This window comes from Phaethon aethereus, assembly GCF_964289735.1.
Source record: "Phaethon aethereus genome assembly, chromosome: 25".
Taxonomy (NCBI): domain Eukaryota; kingdom Metazoa; phylum Chordata; class Aves; order Phaethontiformes; family Phaethontidae; genus Phaethon; species Phaethon aethereus.
In genome coordinates, this window is record NC_138601.1 from 5,371,227 (window position 1) to 5,388,877 (window position 17,651).

The window sequence follows — 17,651 nt, forward strand, 5'->3', positions numbered from 1 at the left end:
TGCTTTGTGAAGTAAATGATGGCACACAGCTTAGACTTCATCATCACGCCAGTCATCACTAATTTAAGGCTTCTGAATCAAATTACCGTCAACATCACAGAAAGGAACGAAAAGCTAGTGTTGCTACGGCCGTGAGGAGGTTTAACAAGCTGGATCTTTTAGACAAGTAACGGTGTCTTAACAGAAGAGACCTGCCCTAAACAGCAGCCAGGAGAACCAGTCACACAGTAGTTATCTCCTCATTTGCATGCATTTTGAGGGTGCAATTTAGTAAGAAAAAAATAAATTGCATGAATCTTTCTCTTATTTAATGTGGCTATGAAAGATGTTTCCTTACAATTCCGTTATCTCTAAGAAGGACATCAGCAAGTGGAACCAAGGAGAAAAACCGAAGAGCAACAGAACGTTTTTATTTTTGCCGAGAGGTAACACAAAAGGGAGGGAACCTACTATCCTTGGATTGGGGGGGGTTGCAGGAACATCTCCCCAAAACCTTGCGCTTAGAATGATGCACAGACTCTATGTTATACCAGCTACCTGCCTTTCCGAGTGACCTGTTCCACACAACGCTCAGAGGCATTAACCCATTCCTGCCCCAGACTCTCCACAAAATTCCACTGACCTAGAAACCACTGGTTTCCTTTTTTTGGGGAGGGCTGGGGGAGGGTGTAAAAAACAGAACATCTGTCAATAAGAGTGTCAGGAGGGGGGTGTTAAATATTTTAACCACTGACAAGGCTTGAGGAAGTTTCACAGTTTTGTTATGCTCTATTTTATTACTATCATATTTACAGATTTTTTTCTCTCTTTTTTTTTTTTTTGCTGAATTGCTGATAATTTTAATAGAATTTAAATCTGGAGTGTGAGCAGGAACCAGTTAACTACATTCATTGTCCAATCCCCATTGGTTTGAGAAAAAGACTCCAAATTCTTGGCATATGAATCAGCTGTTGGGTAGCTCCTCCCTCTCCCCATGAGGCGGCAGCAGGACTGCAGCAGTGGCATGCACAGATTCACACCATGGCTGGTGGGGCTTTGCGCTGCAGAAAATATTGGTGGATGTTCTCGGCGTCCCGCTTCAGCCAAGCTGCATTCAGCAGAATATTTTCACAGCACTGCTGGACAGTGCGTTCTGCCGATGGAGCTGGGTGGCTCTCAAAGAAGGCCTGTATAAAAAGCACACAACCATCCATAAGGGTATGAACGGGCACAGACAAGATTATATTTTTAAGTCGCCAAATACGGGTATGAACAGGCACAGACAAGATTATATTTTTAAGTCGCCAAATACCTTAGGTTATATAGAAATGCTTTTGTGAATGATGTTTCTTGCCTGACTACAGTTCACGCTATCTGCTCCCACCAACATCACAGACACTGAAAAAAATTGCAGGGTGCTTGCTGAGTTTGCAAGATGTGTAATCCCAAGTACAGAGCGGGAACAGCAAAACGCTTCCATGTCTCTGCTAAAGGAAAGCCACGGTAGCATTTCTACGAACTAGCCCAAAAGCTGCCTCCTGTCCTGCCTCGTCCTCGCTGCCAGGGACAGCGAGCAGCACTTGAAGAGGTGAATTCAGTCTCTCATTGGGAGGCAACACATGAGCAGCAGATCAAGTGTGTATTTCTGGATACTTGGAAGAAGACACTAACAAAAGCCTAAGGCCATTTTGCAAAAGCACTTGTCTAGCTATCAGATTTCTTAGCACTCTACCTAGGCCTCTCTCCAAGCGGCATAATGACCTCCAAGCACCAAGCAGCACTCAAGACTTTTGCTGAATATTCTCACATTTCTTCCTCCAGAACCAACAACATCGATCCCCTGCAAATAGCTGAAGCAACTGCCCCAGAGGCCGCTGTGACCGTGCGCTTTACAGTTGGTTAAGGGGTACAATAAGCTGGCATAGCCGGGAGTCATCCCCCGTCTTCACACAAGCAGGCTTTTCCCAGTATTTGGCAGACCCCCTCACACTAATGTACGCTACAAGGCGACATCGAGACTCAGACACATTAAGTACTCCAGCTAAAAGCTAGGTATAGTCACAGGAAGTTCTCTTAGAAAGTAGTTATGATTCAGTTATGGGTGATCTGGTGAATGTATTGGAGAGTGTTCTTTAAGAAAAAATTAACTGTAGTGCACGATTTCTCTGTAGAATCACTTATGCTACTAAATCTTTTCTAAGAAGAGATCATTAGATGATAAAAAAAAAGATAGAGCTCATGGCTCAGCATATCTCTGAAATAAGAATTCTTCCTGAGCGTTCTCCTAACAGGAAAGTGATAATTAAGGGCCATATTTTTAAGTTTCTTCTTCCAAGAAGGAGTCCCTGTAAAAGTACGGGCACAGCATAAATAATAAAACCTACACGCATTTTTAAAACACTACCAAGACCAGCGCCTACACTCCCAAGTCAGAGGAGATGCTCGAGTCCAGTAACGAAATCACATCACCTTGAGCCACCAACTTCAGGACAGACTCTCCGCAAACACATTAATCTGCCTTGCATCAAAGCCTTGCTCTTAGTACACAGCACAAATGACCACATAAAACTTGGGACTTCTGGTATGGAATTTAGCCAATTTCTCCCGTGTTAATTCCCCCAGGAGTCTCTAGGTGCTAACGCAGTCAGCCCCAAGTGTGCCGTTATCAGTCTGGGGAGGAACAAAGTGCTGGTGCAAGTCTCAGCGTACTGTGGGAGTTGTAACAACTACAGATTTTGATAGAGCGATCTTTAAAGGTCTTTCGGGGCATCTCAAAACCACCGCCACAAACTGTGCTGGATTTTATAAAAAGTTTCAGTGAGTGAAGCTAACGACATAGAAATCACTAGAAGTTGGACATTGCTCATTTAAGACGTTTCAATAAAATAACTCAACCTAAAGCAGTGCAATTTGGGGACTAGGCAACAGTCAGAATAGTCAGAAGCAGAGCCCCAGTTCAAAAGCAAAAGCCACCTAGAAACTCATGGTTCTTCTACCAGGTGCCTACAGTCTAGAGCATACAACATTTGTCACAGATGAACTTAATCACTACTTTAATTAAAATTTCTTACCTTAACTTCTGCAGCCATTTTATCATTTGCAAATCCATCCACTGTTAGCTGAAGGAAAAAAAATATTAACCGAGGGTAAGCATCTAGCATTTCAAATGTAACAGTTTAGTTTTAGTCATGTATGTGAACAAGACTTTTCTCAGAGCTGCACATACCTTTATTAGTCTGGATATTAAGAATCCACCTTGGTATCGATTATAAAGTTCCTCCCAGTTGTCCCTTACAAATTTCCAAGCAGCTTTCCTCCCCTGCTTGCTGCCTCCAGCTACTCCACCAATAACAGATACCGTGTCCTGGGGACGTACCTCTTCCTTGAAGATGAAAATGTAGACAAGTATTGAAGACTGTTTCAACAAACAGAGCACGTTGGCTTTATGCGTTTCTACGCTGAATCTATCAACGATAGCTTTTTTCCTCCCCCACAAACTTTAAGATACAACTCAGACTTAATTGTTAAGACTATTCCTCCTACTCTAGCGCGTTATATGCACACAGTGCTTTATCACCGAGTGCTCTTAACGCACTTGTCATTCTCACGAGGTAAGGAAGCGGCAGCTTTGCCAATAACTTACTGAAAGTGCAAAGGTGAGAACTTTTTGAATCAGTTCTGGTTGAGAGATGGCTCCAAGAACTCGTTCAATTCGGTTCTTCTCCTCCTGCATGTCTGCTTGCTTGTGAAGCTTCAAAGCCAAAGTGAATAATATTAGCGCATGGTATTAAATGCTGACTTCTTACCTAGCACTACTGAACTTGCTGCATACGCCAGAGCCGCTAGATTAGTCTTCAAGCCTAATATGTGACAAATTGAACTTGTTCGTGAATCGCCCTGCAGCTATCCACCTTACGCACCTCATTACACGTACACCAGCAGAAAATACCATTAATAATAAACTGATCTTCACCACTGTTTATATAAGGTCAAGCAGGACCATGCCTCCAAGCAATGCAAAATAATCCTAAAGCGAGCGATGCAACAATCCACTAGGTGGCAATTTCACACTACACACGGACCAAGGAACACCATAATGAAGCCCCAGAGTTCACCTCATCTGTAAAACATCGGATTGAGCCTGTGTGCCGATAAACTACATCTTAGAGGAACTTGCAGGGTGGAATATTTAGTTTTTCATTGCATAAGCTGGCAGTGTTAACAACAGAACGTGCACTCACCTTCAGCATAGTGTCTAAAGCAGTACTATCTCCGTGCTTCAAAATAGTTACATATACCTAAGATAGAGCATAAACAAGGAAGGTCCTTCAAAACCCACACTTTTTGAAATGCAACAATCAATTTCTACATATTTGGGTTAGGTTTCAGACAGATCTGGACGATACCAGCACTGATCCCTTCTATGTTTTAAGACTGGATTTGAAAGATGCATCAACTCCTTTATGTCTTCCTCAATTTCAGCATAATTTTGGTAATTTCAACTACCGCAACACACCAGAACAAGAAATCTTTGTACCACGCAACACCTAGCTAGTAAGTACTCCACATACACTCAATCCATATGTGCCACAGTTAGACTTTGTGCTCTGCAGGGCCAAGCTGACACCTCTTCCACGATTCCTGCAGTTTACCACAGGGCTTTTAAACCTGGAGGACGTAGGCTGGTCAGCTCAGGTTCAGCACTGCACTTGAATAGTCTTCAAAACCCGAAAGCCAACACAATCTAGAGCCAGAGTTGTACTGTGGCAGTTAATGTGGGTACAGCTGAGCTTATTAGTTATGACTAAGTATTGGCCATGATAGACGAGGCTTACTTGATTCAGGAAACACAGGGATGTTTGTACCATGCTTCCCAGTATCATTTTCTTCATAACTGGACTTATTCAAGCTCCCACCACCTCTGCCAAAACCAGTTGTTCTCAAACCTTGACACTGGTTTCCTCTAACCTCCCTATTCTTGGAAATACAAGAGTTCAGTGCGCACAGTGCTAAGTGAGCGGGGACAGTCTTTTGGGAACCAAAATTTACAATAACCTACAGGACTCCTCAGATCAGCTGACAGTATATGTTTTCCTTCCACATGGTCCTTAAATCGGCGTCGGGCTTCTTCTAATGTTGCCTTGTGCCCAGCTTTTCCTAGTTTGCCCAAAACCAGACCTCTCAGAAGGGCATCTAGATGACCTAATGAGTGATAGGAGGGGGGGGGAAAAAAAACATTATTTGGAGACACAATTCAGCAATTAATTTAACTGTTCTTCTACCTAGACTGATCAGGGCAGAGTTGTGTAACAACCCTTCCACACGCTTGAGGATATCTAAAGAAACTAGGCCTTTTCTCACTATCCTTGATGCCAACTGGAGAATACGTTGGTGGGTTTTTTTTTTATGGCAAGAGGGTCAGGAGAAGATGATTCCAGCCCAAATACAACAGGCTAGGCCTGTAACCTGAGCCAAGTCAGTAATATTAACCATTTGCATCTACAACAGGACTGACTAGGACAAGTACATGCATGTACATGGCTTTCCATCCTTGTAGTCTAATAAGTTTCATGCACTCCAACAGACGCAAAGCTAGAGCAGGGAATTTTTATCAGTCAGTGACCAGGTAGGGAAAAGTTTACCATTTTAACTGGTGCCTGATAAGGGAGGGTTGTTTTGGGGTTTTGTGTTTGTCTGTCTGTTTTTAAGTATAAAAATACCCCCGAACGCCTACTGCAGACTCCTCTTCCTTCCTTCTCTCCCCTTTCCCAAAATCTTGAGGGCTTTATTTACACGAGTTTTCCAAAACCACTACTGGATTTCACGGCATAAGTTTCCTACCCTCTCCAGGTTTGGGGTCCCATCCCAGTCTCTCCCCTATTGGTGAAAAGACATCCTTCACGAACACCTGGATTTCCTCATAGAAGTCTGTGTGGGACAAGAGAGTTGAGAGGATCCCCAGGTTACAGCTGAGGTCGCTCCAGACAGTATAATTGGGCTCATTCACAAAAGCTTCCATGACTTTTAGAACCTCTACAGTGCTAATGATTCCAGCTCGGGCCTGGAAGAGGAAAAGACACAGATTAATCTTATTTCCAAACAGAATTAAGATGTTTTAATAGCTCCTTACATTATTTTTACAGTTGTCCCTATTCAGTTTGCACAGACTGCACATAAACTACATTTTCTCTGTTGTGGGGCTCTGCCAAGGTGAGTTAACACCAGTCAGAGCACCTTAGCTGTCTGCTCACGGCACACAATGCTTTTTTATACACAGGTAAGCACTTTACGAGGAGACAGCTATATAATTATAAGCACATTTTGCAAACAAGAAACAGACAAGGAGATTAAGTGACTTAACAAAATTGCAGCAATGCTGGCAAGAAAAGCAAACCCCCAGAGTTATTCTCAGTCAGATACTACACCACCAAAAATCTTATTTTAACCAAAAACTATAAAGACTTAGAGAAAAACTGCAGAAGTAATTTTTGTTTCCTGCTTCCTGTGAATTAGCACAAGAAGTACTGCCTTTCCACCTCTGGCAGGCAAATTTTATATTAACCGCTTCACAGTGTCACAAAAAACACTTCTATGCTTAGTGCAGTTGATAATACCTACAGTAGGTATCTCCAACCAGGTTGTTCAGATTTTTGTTAATCTGGAACCAGACCAGTAATTTATGGTACCAGAAAAGGGATGAAGATCAATTTTTATTCTCTAAGCTATATTCACCTATGATAAAAACACAATTAAAAGTTAAACCTAAATAGGAGTCTAACACAATGTTCCTACGTGTATTATTTGCTCTTTTTTTTTGGTCCCATTGCTCTTGCAATATTTGGGAAATGACTCAGCCTACGTTTGAAGTTACAAGCTTTGAAGCTACACAAGCAGGGTATCAAACCCACATTTTTAAAAGTTTCCACATACTTGCTGACTAGCAAAAATAAGAAAGTGCAATCTGAAATACAGTGTACAGCAACTAATTGTTCAGAGCTAGCAACACCTGCTTTGTGTGTAATCCCGTATTTAAAAAACAGTAAGAGTCCCCAACAGCCATGTCCTCCAGTGCAGGACAGTTTTAACAAGACCAACTGAATAAAGCACATAGTGCTGATAGTATTTCATAAAGTCATTAACGGAATCATTAAAATGTCCTTATTTTGCTGAGTTAAAAGAAAGCAAGTTCTCAAAAAAGTTGTGTAAAAAACCCCTATACTATAATACACCCCTACAGAGAACAGTACAACAGGAGTTATAGACAGACTGCTATAGGGTTTAAGTCTTATAATACAAGTTAGAACTTGTCAAGCTAATTAATAGCTAGATGTATGCAGTAATCCCAAAGGCACTTTGCCTCCAGAAACTGAGACTGACTCTTCAGACACAGATTTCTGCAGTTCCTGTAGCTCTCATTATTAAACAGAATAGCAAAGGATTGCTTACCAGAGAGAAGAGATCATTCTGCAGGCCAAGCCTGTCCACAGGGGGTAGGGAGAGGTCTTTGATCGCCGGTATTAAACTCTCCAGCATGTCAGGGCTATACTGAGTACGGTAAAACCCTACTGTTCCAAGGTTTAACTGAAATGTAGCAAAAGATTAAAAAGTTAAAAGGAACAAATAAGGAAATGCTTTTTATTTTTGAACGACTAGAAATTTCTCAAAGCATCACAGCTCAGAGAAGTCAGTCACTATCGGTTGAATGAAAAGAAAAAACCAACCATAAACAAGCGAGAAAGACTTAAGATTTCAGAGAAGAAAGGCTCACTAAGAGGTATAGAAGATGAGAGAGCTGACATAAAGAAACAGAGGCTAGAGCTAGAACTAGGAGCAAGGAGAAAAGAGAAACTTCTCTTTAGGGGTAACTCCTAACTAAAGTAAGAGTAGTCATGCACTTAGAAGATACAATGCAAGAGACTGAAGGTGCTAGGATCTTAACATTTGTAACCTCTCTCCCACAACCTGCTCCATTCATTTTTGATAGAGAACCATTTTCTTAAGGTGCGTAAACACCTCTGCCCAGCGTACAAGCAAGTCACGGTCTGTAACCTTGATGAACTATATCGACTACACGCTGCTACCTACTACAATTTTAGTGTAGATGGTCAAATATTGTGGTTGGTTGAACAACAGTACCTGGCATAAACCAAAAACATTGCTGAGCTCATCAGGAAGTCGCCCCCTTTGCCGCTGCTATGATTTTTGGTCAGTCCAGTTGCCAGTCCTCAGGACTATGGCACCAACTGAAAACCTCACAGACTGACAACCTTTGCAGCCAGCAGTCCCACGAATTCGCCTTGGACTGAGCTGGACTGTTGCCTTCTCAGGCAGAAATATCAAACTTTACCCTCATTTAGGACAGGGCATTTTCAGAGTTGCTCATTCATTTCACTCCCTTCCCTACTACCGGGGAGGACCCAGACAGATACGGTGATTCAAGAGAATACACAGGCCTGACAGCTGGAATGCCCATCTTAGATAAATAGGAAGATTTGATTAATATTAAAAAAAGAGAGTAACCCTTAATATTATTTCATGGAGTCACCTCTCAGAGTACAGCTCCAGCTTAGAAACAATTACTCTTCCACCTCAGTAGTTCCTACAGCAATAGTCCCAGCCAGTTGCTATCTTTCAATTTTTAAATTCAGTTTGACTGGTGTCTGCAGGAGACCACAACAGTGAATTTTTTCACTTCCAGATTTGTACTTGTCTGGCAATAGCCAGTAGAAAACCTTCACACTAATGAAAGATAAACAGGACTGTTTTTGCTTTAACTAAACTGCAGTTGCCATGGGATACCAAAAAAGCCACCACATTTCAACCCAAAAGCCGCCTCTAATTGCACACTGTTTTTCCAGGCTCGGACTCCTAAATGGTTCAGGTTTACATTGTCTAGACTACTCTTGGAAGGCAAAGGACTAAGCAACCACTATAGAGAGGAGCCAACATTCAACCGCAGCACACAGAGGCCCCCTCCATCAGAAATACAAGACTGCAAGGGGAGAAGAAAAAAAAAGAAGAGGAAAAGAAAATGCAAGGGAGCATTATAGTGACAATCAACAGGTAATATGTTCTCCTTTGTGACAACTCACCTTCACCCACTGGTCTGGTTTGATGTCTTTCAAAACCAAGGTGAGCTCTGGTTTGTCCATCAATATTTGCATTTTGGCACAGGTGGGGTCATCACTTGTACAAATACTTATGGGGACCATCCACATGGGGAAATCCTCCCCTAAAAGAAGAAAGAGTAAAAAGGAAGGCCTAAGGAAAAAAAAGTATGTACACAACACTGAGAAACTCTGCCTGATGTTCAAACAAGTTTCAGCAGCAGTTTAAGCCAGGCTACCTAAATTTAAATCTAAAAGGGCACAAGTCTGAAGGAAAACAGCAGTTCTAGAGTTAAAAACCAAGAATCTCTAAATCACCCTTCAAGCCAAACATTTCAATTTCCATAAGCACAGAAGATGGGTGGAATCTGTGCCTTAAGATAGAGCTGGCTTCCATATGAGGTATTTTTATTTCAGCACTACTGAAAAACCACCAGCTTACAGAGCTTCTCAGGTAGCAGCACTGGCCTTAAACCGGACATCAGAAGAAATGCATCTCAGAATGAAAACTGAACCAAGGACTGCAGATGAATGCTGTTCTCCATGCAAGGAGAACATGGAAACCACGTGTGTGAGAACACTCAAACTTAGATTTTTCTAAGTTTTAACAAATGCTTAAAACACCTGAACCCAAGCAGAGCACCTGCCTGCTCTGCAGTGCAGCTCGTTTCATCTCTCAAAATTGCCACCATTGCATGGAAAGCAACAAACACTCCACTCTCGCTCTTAGCACTCATCTTACCAGTATAGGGTCCACTGGCACAGAATTTCTTCTGGATTAACTTCAACACTTTGTCGTCTTCTTGCTGAGAGGAAAAAAAAAAAAAAGAAAAAGCAAGAGAGAGAAAGGAATTATCAGACATCTAATCTCAGCTTCTGTATATCACAACACATTCATGTGCCCTCTGTTAAATGGAATCACTTGTATTCTCCTCCAGAGAAAGGAGCTACCTCAAGAATCATTCCAATACATTAATCACCGTTACTGTTAAAACATAACGTGCCCTATTTCTCATTTGAATTTGTTGTCTGACTTCACCTTCCAGCCAGTAATCCTCACTCACCCTGCAATCTTGTAGAATAAGCATAATTAAACTGGAGTGAAAAACGTGCGGCAAGGGGAGCTAAGTCAGATACTCCCTCCCCCAACACACATTTCGCACACAAAGAGCAAATGGGCTATGTCAGCAAACTCCAAGCACATGACCTAGAGCGCTTGTGGAATAACTCCGGATCACTTTGCAGCGGGTTCCTCAAGTGAGCTGCACTTCCCCTCCCTTCAGAAACAGATTTGTCCCTGAACAAAGCAACCCACTGTGCTGCCTCCTGATCAAACAGAACTTTTTAAGTAACTGCATGCTACTAAATTTGATCCTAAAACACAGTTAAAGGCAGAACTTCTGATCTGAAGTGCTGAAAAACACACAGTTCTATTTACCTGTTCAGCTTCCACATAAATGAGCGGAAATCCCATCTGTTTGGTCCATGTATTCATCACAGCAGCAATAGGTTTACCACTAGCTTTTTCCAGGCTTTCCCAGAGGTCCTCTGCAGAAGAAAAGTCTGACTAAGGACTCCCAGAGTCTTGACATGTCAGATACTATTAAGGACACTATATGGGCACTGGAGGCTGGGAGACTGTATTTGTCTGGTTTGCCCTTCGTGTTTTGGGTTGTGTTTTTATCAAATTGTAACATACGCTAGGCAATAAAAAGGAAATAGTTTAAACCGCTTGTGGAGTAGAGAGGGGAGAATAAAGCTTCTTTGCTACTAGAACAATTGCAATCAATAAACATTGTGATAAAGTATAATAAAAACGAGCATTAAATATTCAACATGGTAAATAGAAGAATCTTTTCCTTAGGTTTTTCATATATTCTGCCAAAAGAGCTGACCGAACGACATGGACTGGTTTTGGCTGATAGAGCATGATGTTCCACTTCCACATTTATGCCTAATACACAAAAAAAGGTTTCGGTAAAGAAAGCGCTGTGAGATGTTAGACAAGACTTTGAACTGTTTAATCACACATGCAATCAATACTGCAAAAGGAAGCTTGCAAAAGGCTTACTTGGCAAATCAACATACTCTATTTCTAAATTAGATTACTACGCAGATGTGGTTATCAACGGTAAATGCAGCCCTTTCAGATTACCTCAGCCACACACTCCTGAGATAGAGAACCCCTTGAGGATGCCGAATTCTGGCTGTGCAGGGGACACATTGTACGGAACCGGAAACAAGCAATTATTTTGCTTTGCATTTCAGTTATCTCCGGTGGAAAACACAGCTGTTTAAGAATCCGTCACTTTGGCACTAAAAATTTTGTCTCCAGAAATCACTTTTCTTAAGCATATAATAACCACCAGTTACCTGTAGCGGCATTCTTCTGCTGGAACTTCGTTAAGTATAAATTCATTCCTTTCCGAAAGTCCTGGGAACATACAATTGAATATGTAATGGCACCAGAACAGAGGTCCCTCCTATCCTCCCTCTGTGCTGCATTTATATTCAAGAATCGGCCATGGAATCTTAGGATCAGTATGTACATCTGTAACTCCTTCCGCATTTTCCCACTATGTCATAGAGCCCAAATACAAATCGTAAAAAAGTATCAAAATACAGAATACACAGATTTAAATATTTTTTAAATCTGTATTTTTAACTGTAAAAAGATTTGACAATCTACATTTGTTTTTTTAACAACAATCTTTTTACCTCATCACCAATGTAGTCATGTAGCATTCGGATTACAGATGCTCCCTTGCTGTAAGAAATAGCATCGAATATTTCATCTACTTCGGAGGGATGGCCAACACTAACCTGTAGTAAACAGGATAATTAACAGTGAGAACAACTTTAACTGCCGTAAGACTTTGATTTTGCTCGCTCTAGTGTTTGAGGAGCTGACTTTTCTCACTGAAGAAAGCACATGCATATCCATCACTAAATTGTCTTAGTGGAATCTGTGCACCCAGTCAATTAAACTTAATCACATATGGCTGGGTTAGGATTGGTTTATAGGTTAAACATACTTTAACTAAGCTTTTGGTATTTAATCAAATAGACTTGGGGATCTTGCTTCAGTCCTTCGGTTCAACACCAAGCAAAAAAAACAAAAGCAAAAAAACAGTGGAAGTTGTTTAATTCTGGGACAGGGAACAATACATACTCAGGAAATCAACTCCATGAGTAAGTCACTCTAAAATGACCTGTTGTACAACGCAAGGTCGTCTCCCAACATCTTCTACATCAAACATTGCCTAAGCCCTCTGAAAACTTGTCCATGGTGATCTCCAGAAAATACAAGGGAGTGTTCTGTTAGCATAGGTCCCAGTTTTGCTGTAACTGAGCTCACTGCTGGTGACTCTTCTTCATCACTAACTACCGCCCTGTTTCCAAAGCAGCAAGTCCAGCTAGATCCTACTTATTTCAAGACTGTCTGCATCACACTCACAGTTCTGGGAGATAACACAGGAACATCCAAGGTGGACTCAAATGGAAACCAGTACAATCCCAGCAAAGTTTGGTAGCCTGGGTTCTGGGCTATGCCGTGCTCTGTTTTATGCTACCGAGCACTGAATTAAGCCAGCAGCTACTTCACTGTGCTCAAGGGCCAGAAAACTACCCATTTCGATCAGAAACCAAACCAAAAAACAAATAATGACGAGTTTTGATCACAACTTTGCCATTCCAAACCAGTGGACCAGAAAAACTCCGGAAGTCGCCATCTTCGGACCCTCAAACCTAATTTCTGAAGTACTAATTCAAGTAGAGGAAAATCCAGAAAGTGTAAATGCAACCTTCGATTTTCCTTTGCATCGTGAATAACTGCAAAGTGCCCTTTTTCCTTAATAGGAAAAAAAGTTTACACACAGCTGACAGGAAAAAAAAAAGGGAGACAACCAACAGCAAAGACAGAACTTACTTCAATAGGATGACTGTTGTCTAAGGCATCAAGCTCTTGAGCTCGTGTGTAATCGGCAGAAACAAACTGAGTCCAGATATCGTACTCTGGGAAACAGTGATCTACACACAGGTACTCAATCCAGGAGGCAAATCCTTCATTCAGCCAGAGATGGGTCCACCATTCCTGAAAAGAAGGCAGAATAAAGAACAAAATTCCAAGAGCTTCATTTAATCAACAAGAAGCTTTCAGCAAAGATAAGCTGTTAATGGCCTAGTTTAGTACAAATCAGAGAAACAGGTAACACATGTAAGCAGAAATTCCTCTCTATAAAGAGGTCATCAGCCCAAGAAGAGTAATCAGCAGCCTAAAACTGTCCTCCCCTCCGTGTTAAGTTTTCGAAACTCTGGATGGAGGAGAACTGCATCAGGTACAAATGAAATTCCCGGAGACTAGACTAGAGGTCAGAGCAGAGCCACCGAGGGGACAGCTAACAGCGTCAGCCAGAGTCGGGAAAGAGTCAGTGACGTGCAAGGCCACAGTTCAGAGAAACAGCAGAACTGTGGGCAACACGACAACAGTGTCTTTTTCAAACTGAATAGCAGCAGCTGCAAAAGACTGATTTTGTTTGTGTTTGGTTTTTTTCTGCTAAAGAATATGCTTACATAAAAGAGAAAAAACAAATCTGAAAAAGTGTTCCAGACTACGGAAACCTGAAATCTAGTAAACAGTTAAAAGTTGTTTCGAGTTGTTTCTCACCAGCCAAACAAAGGTGGGCTTTGTTTTTTTAAGATAAGAATGTTACACAGACATTTTAAAATTCTTCCCTTCATTTCTAATATTTAACTGAAGTAGGCGAGATAAGGAAACAAGCTACGGATACTGAGGAAGAAAACACCCTTTTCCATAACTGCACTTACAAACCATCTTTAAGTGTAAATGGGGCGGTTAACTCGGACAAGCAAGGCTACGATGATACGTGCCCTGAAGTAAAAGAAACTGAACAGGATGTAGAATCAGCCCAGTAAGCTGTTCTACAAAGAACTACTGCTTCTACTATGAATGAAACATTTACCCCAGGGAGGGTGGAATTTCCAGAAGGAAAGCTGTTACTGAAACTCTACACAGATAAGCCCCGCTTTATTTTTAGAGTGGAGACTATCCAATTTTCTTTTACATTTCTGATCGCATCTGTTTCCAAGACAAGGTTCCAATACACACAGATTGGTGCCAAAGGATTAATGCAACTGCAAAATAGATTCTTGGGCAATTAGGTTGGACTTCTAAATCTTTTCACCTCCCTGTTTTTCTCTCTTATCCCACCGGCAACCTAATTGCTCACAAATATTCCTTCCCCTGGAAGTATTCTGATTTCATTTATCTTTGCTGTAGCAAAAACCAGCATATTGTGCTTGCCAATAACGTCTGGTACTAGCAAAGTAAACCAGTGATGCTGCTGAGGCTTTCTGCTGTGCTGTATGCACCTCAGATTACAGCGGAGAAAAAGCTGACTTTCTGGAATCTGAGAAGTAATATTGGAATGTTTTTTCACATTTCACAGTTGCATCACAGAACACAAAATAATGAGAGAAAAAATTCTTAAAGAAAATTTTTGGAAGACCTAGAACTTCAAAAGGAAAATAAAAAGCTAATTCAATTTAAATTTCAGAGATTCTTGTAAATGATACTTTCTCAAGCTTACTGCCACAGTTCTCAATGGTCAGAAGGACCACGAATGGTTCGTGGGTCACTAATGGTTCCCAAGGCACTTGCTGGCATCCTACGGTGTTGTCTAGTCACATGATGCTGGCTCTCCTTGCTTCCAGCTGCTCAACTGTACTAAAAGCTAAAAATATATTACTTTAATATTACTTTTTCATTTAAATATTGTGTTGCTCTCACATGGAAGCTACCTATGCTACCACAAACAGGAATGAACACAGTTGACTAGATTTTAAGAGGCACAGCACTATAGAAAAGTTTGACAAACTTTACTTAGTGTTATAATTAATATTTACACTGGGTTTTTCCCTCCATCCACTCACACTTCATTTAAGCAGCCTAAAAGCCAGAACAATGCAAATTTGGGGCTCCAGAAGCCATGCTTTTTTACCAAACACACTGGTTTCTCACAATACAAAAAACTTCCTAACCTGTGAAATATCTGGATTCAAGCATCTCTTTGCAGGGTTTGGGAATAGGAGCGTCAGATTTAATTAACAGAGTAAGCTGAAGCCATTTGTTAACCAGCAGAAGCTCTGACAGACACAGGTTTCAGTTTTTAGCACTAAATGGAATTTATTTACAGATTTCAGTCTTGCTGCCTCAGGTACACTTTTATTCTCACCAAAATGACTTAAACATCAAACCATTCAGACAGCTGGCTCCCCACATATCCGAAGTAGTTCACATGAGTTACTACTGAGCAACTTTTCAGCTACTGGACTAGCACAATTTGCAATGCTGAGCTGCTACTGATATGCCTGCTTGGTATGAAAGCCTGATGAGTGAATCATGCCTACCTGAAAGGAAAACAGTGGATTATTGCTTCTAAGTAATCTGACCAGCCAAAATAATTTCCATGGAACACCCGCTCAACTCTAACTAGGACTATATTCAAACAACTGAACATTACTTCACATAGAAAAGATCTAGGAATACCTCTAAAGAACACACTAGTAAAGAAGAAAGTGGCAATAAAGCACTATTTAAATATTTAATTTTTTTTTTTAGTTTCAAAGATAGCGTGCCTGCTATGAAGGGGCACTTAAAATAACACATGATATGAAGCACGTGTCAAAGAAAACTAGAAGAACTTGTAACTGTTAGATACCATGGTCACAAGGTTTCCAAACCACTGATGAGCAAGTTCATGTCCTACAACCAGAGCAACCCACTGGCGAGATGAAGAACAGGAATTTTTGGGGTCAATGAGCAATGCAGTCTCCCTGTATTTAAGAGAGAAAGACAACTGAACAGAATGGTACACGCCTAGAGAAAAAACACAGTCAAAAGTAGGTTAAATTACCTAAGCAAGCTAAAAAGTGCAGTACAACTGAAAAAAACCAAAAGCTATTTCAGTTTAGACATTAAATTATTTTGGTAAGTTCCACAGCTGTTGGAATGCTTTGGAGCAATAATTCCTTATGGCATGCAAGAAGACAAGTGCAAAAACCCAGGCAGGAACAAGAAAGTTTACCCTTTATTTATAAAATAGCTCCACTACATAATCTAGGAACCTTAACTGTAGCTCCCTTTGCACTGCATGATGTATGCACAGCAAGTCTTCTCTGCCTCCCTCATCCCCAAAGGAATTCCAACTCTTCCAAGTGCACAACCAGCCGTGTTACACTCGCCACCGCAGAGGCACAAGATTCTCCACACAGGGCACACATGCACACGCACACAAGTGCTCCCCAGGTCAGGTCCACAACCTTCCGCTATAGGCACCCCTGGCATGCTCAGGACTTAGTGGGTCAGTCAGAAAGGACTTCTGGACTGCTGCAACTCAAAGGGGAAAAACGTGCATCTCAAAACATAGATGGTGCCTGCAGATTATGCCAACCTTCTGTCCCCAAGGGGATAAAGCAAGCGTGCCAAACTGAGCGTAAGGGGGGAGGGGAAATTAACAGCACAATTAAGAAAGGCTTCCAAAAATTCTATTCATACAGGACAAATTTTTTTCCCCCCACAGGGAGTAAAATATCAGATTTAATCAGAATTGTGATAAGCAGACAAGTAGATTTTAAACCTGGACTCAAATTTCCATTTCAATTTTTAAGGCCAAATTAGAAGTTTAGCAGAAGAAATTCAAACTATTTCATGATTTAAAGTCCAAAGCTTACAAGACCAATGTTGTACAAAATGAAGGAAAATCGTTCTAATAATGAGCACAGATAACATAATAATATCAAGCAAAAGTCCAAAAGCTTTATCGGATGAACAAAAAAAAAACTGAAAAGGAAGGCAAGTTAATATTTTTGATTTACTCATATCCACATGGTTATACTGTGGTTGCTAAATTTACCAACTTGCCTACAACATAAAATAAGAAAGTCTTCCAGCTGTGTCAGTAAGTACTTAACTTTTACGGGGAAAAAAGCGGCCAAGAAAGTTCTCTTGTAGAACAGGCAGTGCTGCCAGACACTTAAAAATCTCACACCCTTGGGCAGCAGTTGTAATGGCTCATTCCTGCCTTCCTAAGATTTGTACAATAATGCACGCTGCTGCAGAAGTCAAAATTATCCAAACCGAAGCAAGAGTTGAAGGTATTTACTCAGTCTTATTTGGGATGATACCAAATAATTACAGATCCCTAGAACTAATCCAATTACTTCCAAGAATTAGTGAACAAAGAGGGGGAAAGACAGTATTTTAACAGCATACCTATAAGTAACAAGGCCCCAGTTCTCCATGGCACCTTTATAAAATAAATACAAAGGTTTATTGATATTGATACACACCTCTTCCTAAATGTTTAAAATTCAAATAAAATACAGTTCATCAATAAAGTGAGTTACTTTACCAGCAGCAAAGTCTGCAATAGCTATGAGATCAATTTTAGGAAGAGGGTAAGGAACATTGAAGTAGTCCTTATAAAAAGGCAGAGTTTTAGCAGCAACCTGTAAGAAACAAAAGGAGAATGTTATGTTAACTTG

The 17,651-nt window shown here is 40.9% G+C and overlaps 1 protein-coding gene across 1 annotated transcript in view; it reads right to left on the reverse strand.

The window, feature by feature from the left end:
• Positions 1-370: 370 nt before the first annotated feature.
• NPEPPS (aminopeptidase puromycin sensitive) overlaps positions 371-17,651 on the reverse strand; it is a gene marked incomplete at its 5' end in the record, with an annotated part of 38,209 nt that continues 20,928 nt past the window's right edge. Inside the window, 17 exons of the mRNA XM_082010783.1 lie at positions 371-1,166; positions 3,051-3,098; positions 3,206-3,361; positions 3,623-3,730; positions 4,221-4,277; positions 5,039-5,181; positions 5,821-6,040; positions 7,426-7,560; positions 9,072-9,211; positions 9,829-9,892; positions 10,525-10,634; positions 11,460-11,520; positions 11,805-11,909; positions 13,015-13,179; positions 15,827-15,941; positions 17,380-17,413; positions 17,519-17,615. Coding sequence (XP_081866909.1) covers positions 1,014-1,166; positions 3,051-3,098; positions 3,206-3,361; positions 3,623-3,730; positions 4,221-4,277; positions 5,039-5,181; positions 5,821-6,040; positions 7,426-7,560; positions 9,072-9,211; positions 9,829-9,892; positions 10,525-10,634; positions 11,460-11,520; positions 11,805-11,909; positions 13,015-13,179; positions 15,827-15,941; positions 17,380-17,413; positions 17,519-17,615 — 1,911 coding nt within the window. The 3' untranslated portion in view covers positions 371-1,013. The remainder of the gene's footprint in view (positions 1,167-3,050; positions 3,099-3,205; positions 3,362-3,622; positions 3,731-4,220; positions 4,278-5,038; positions 5,182-5,820; positions 6,041-7,425; positions 7,561-9,071; positions 9,212-9,828; positions 9,893-10,524; positions 10,635-11,459; positions 11,521-11,804; positions 11,910-13,014; positions 13,180-15,826; positions 15,942-17,379; positions 17,414-17,518; positions 17,616-17,651) is intronic.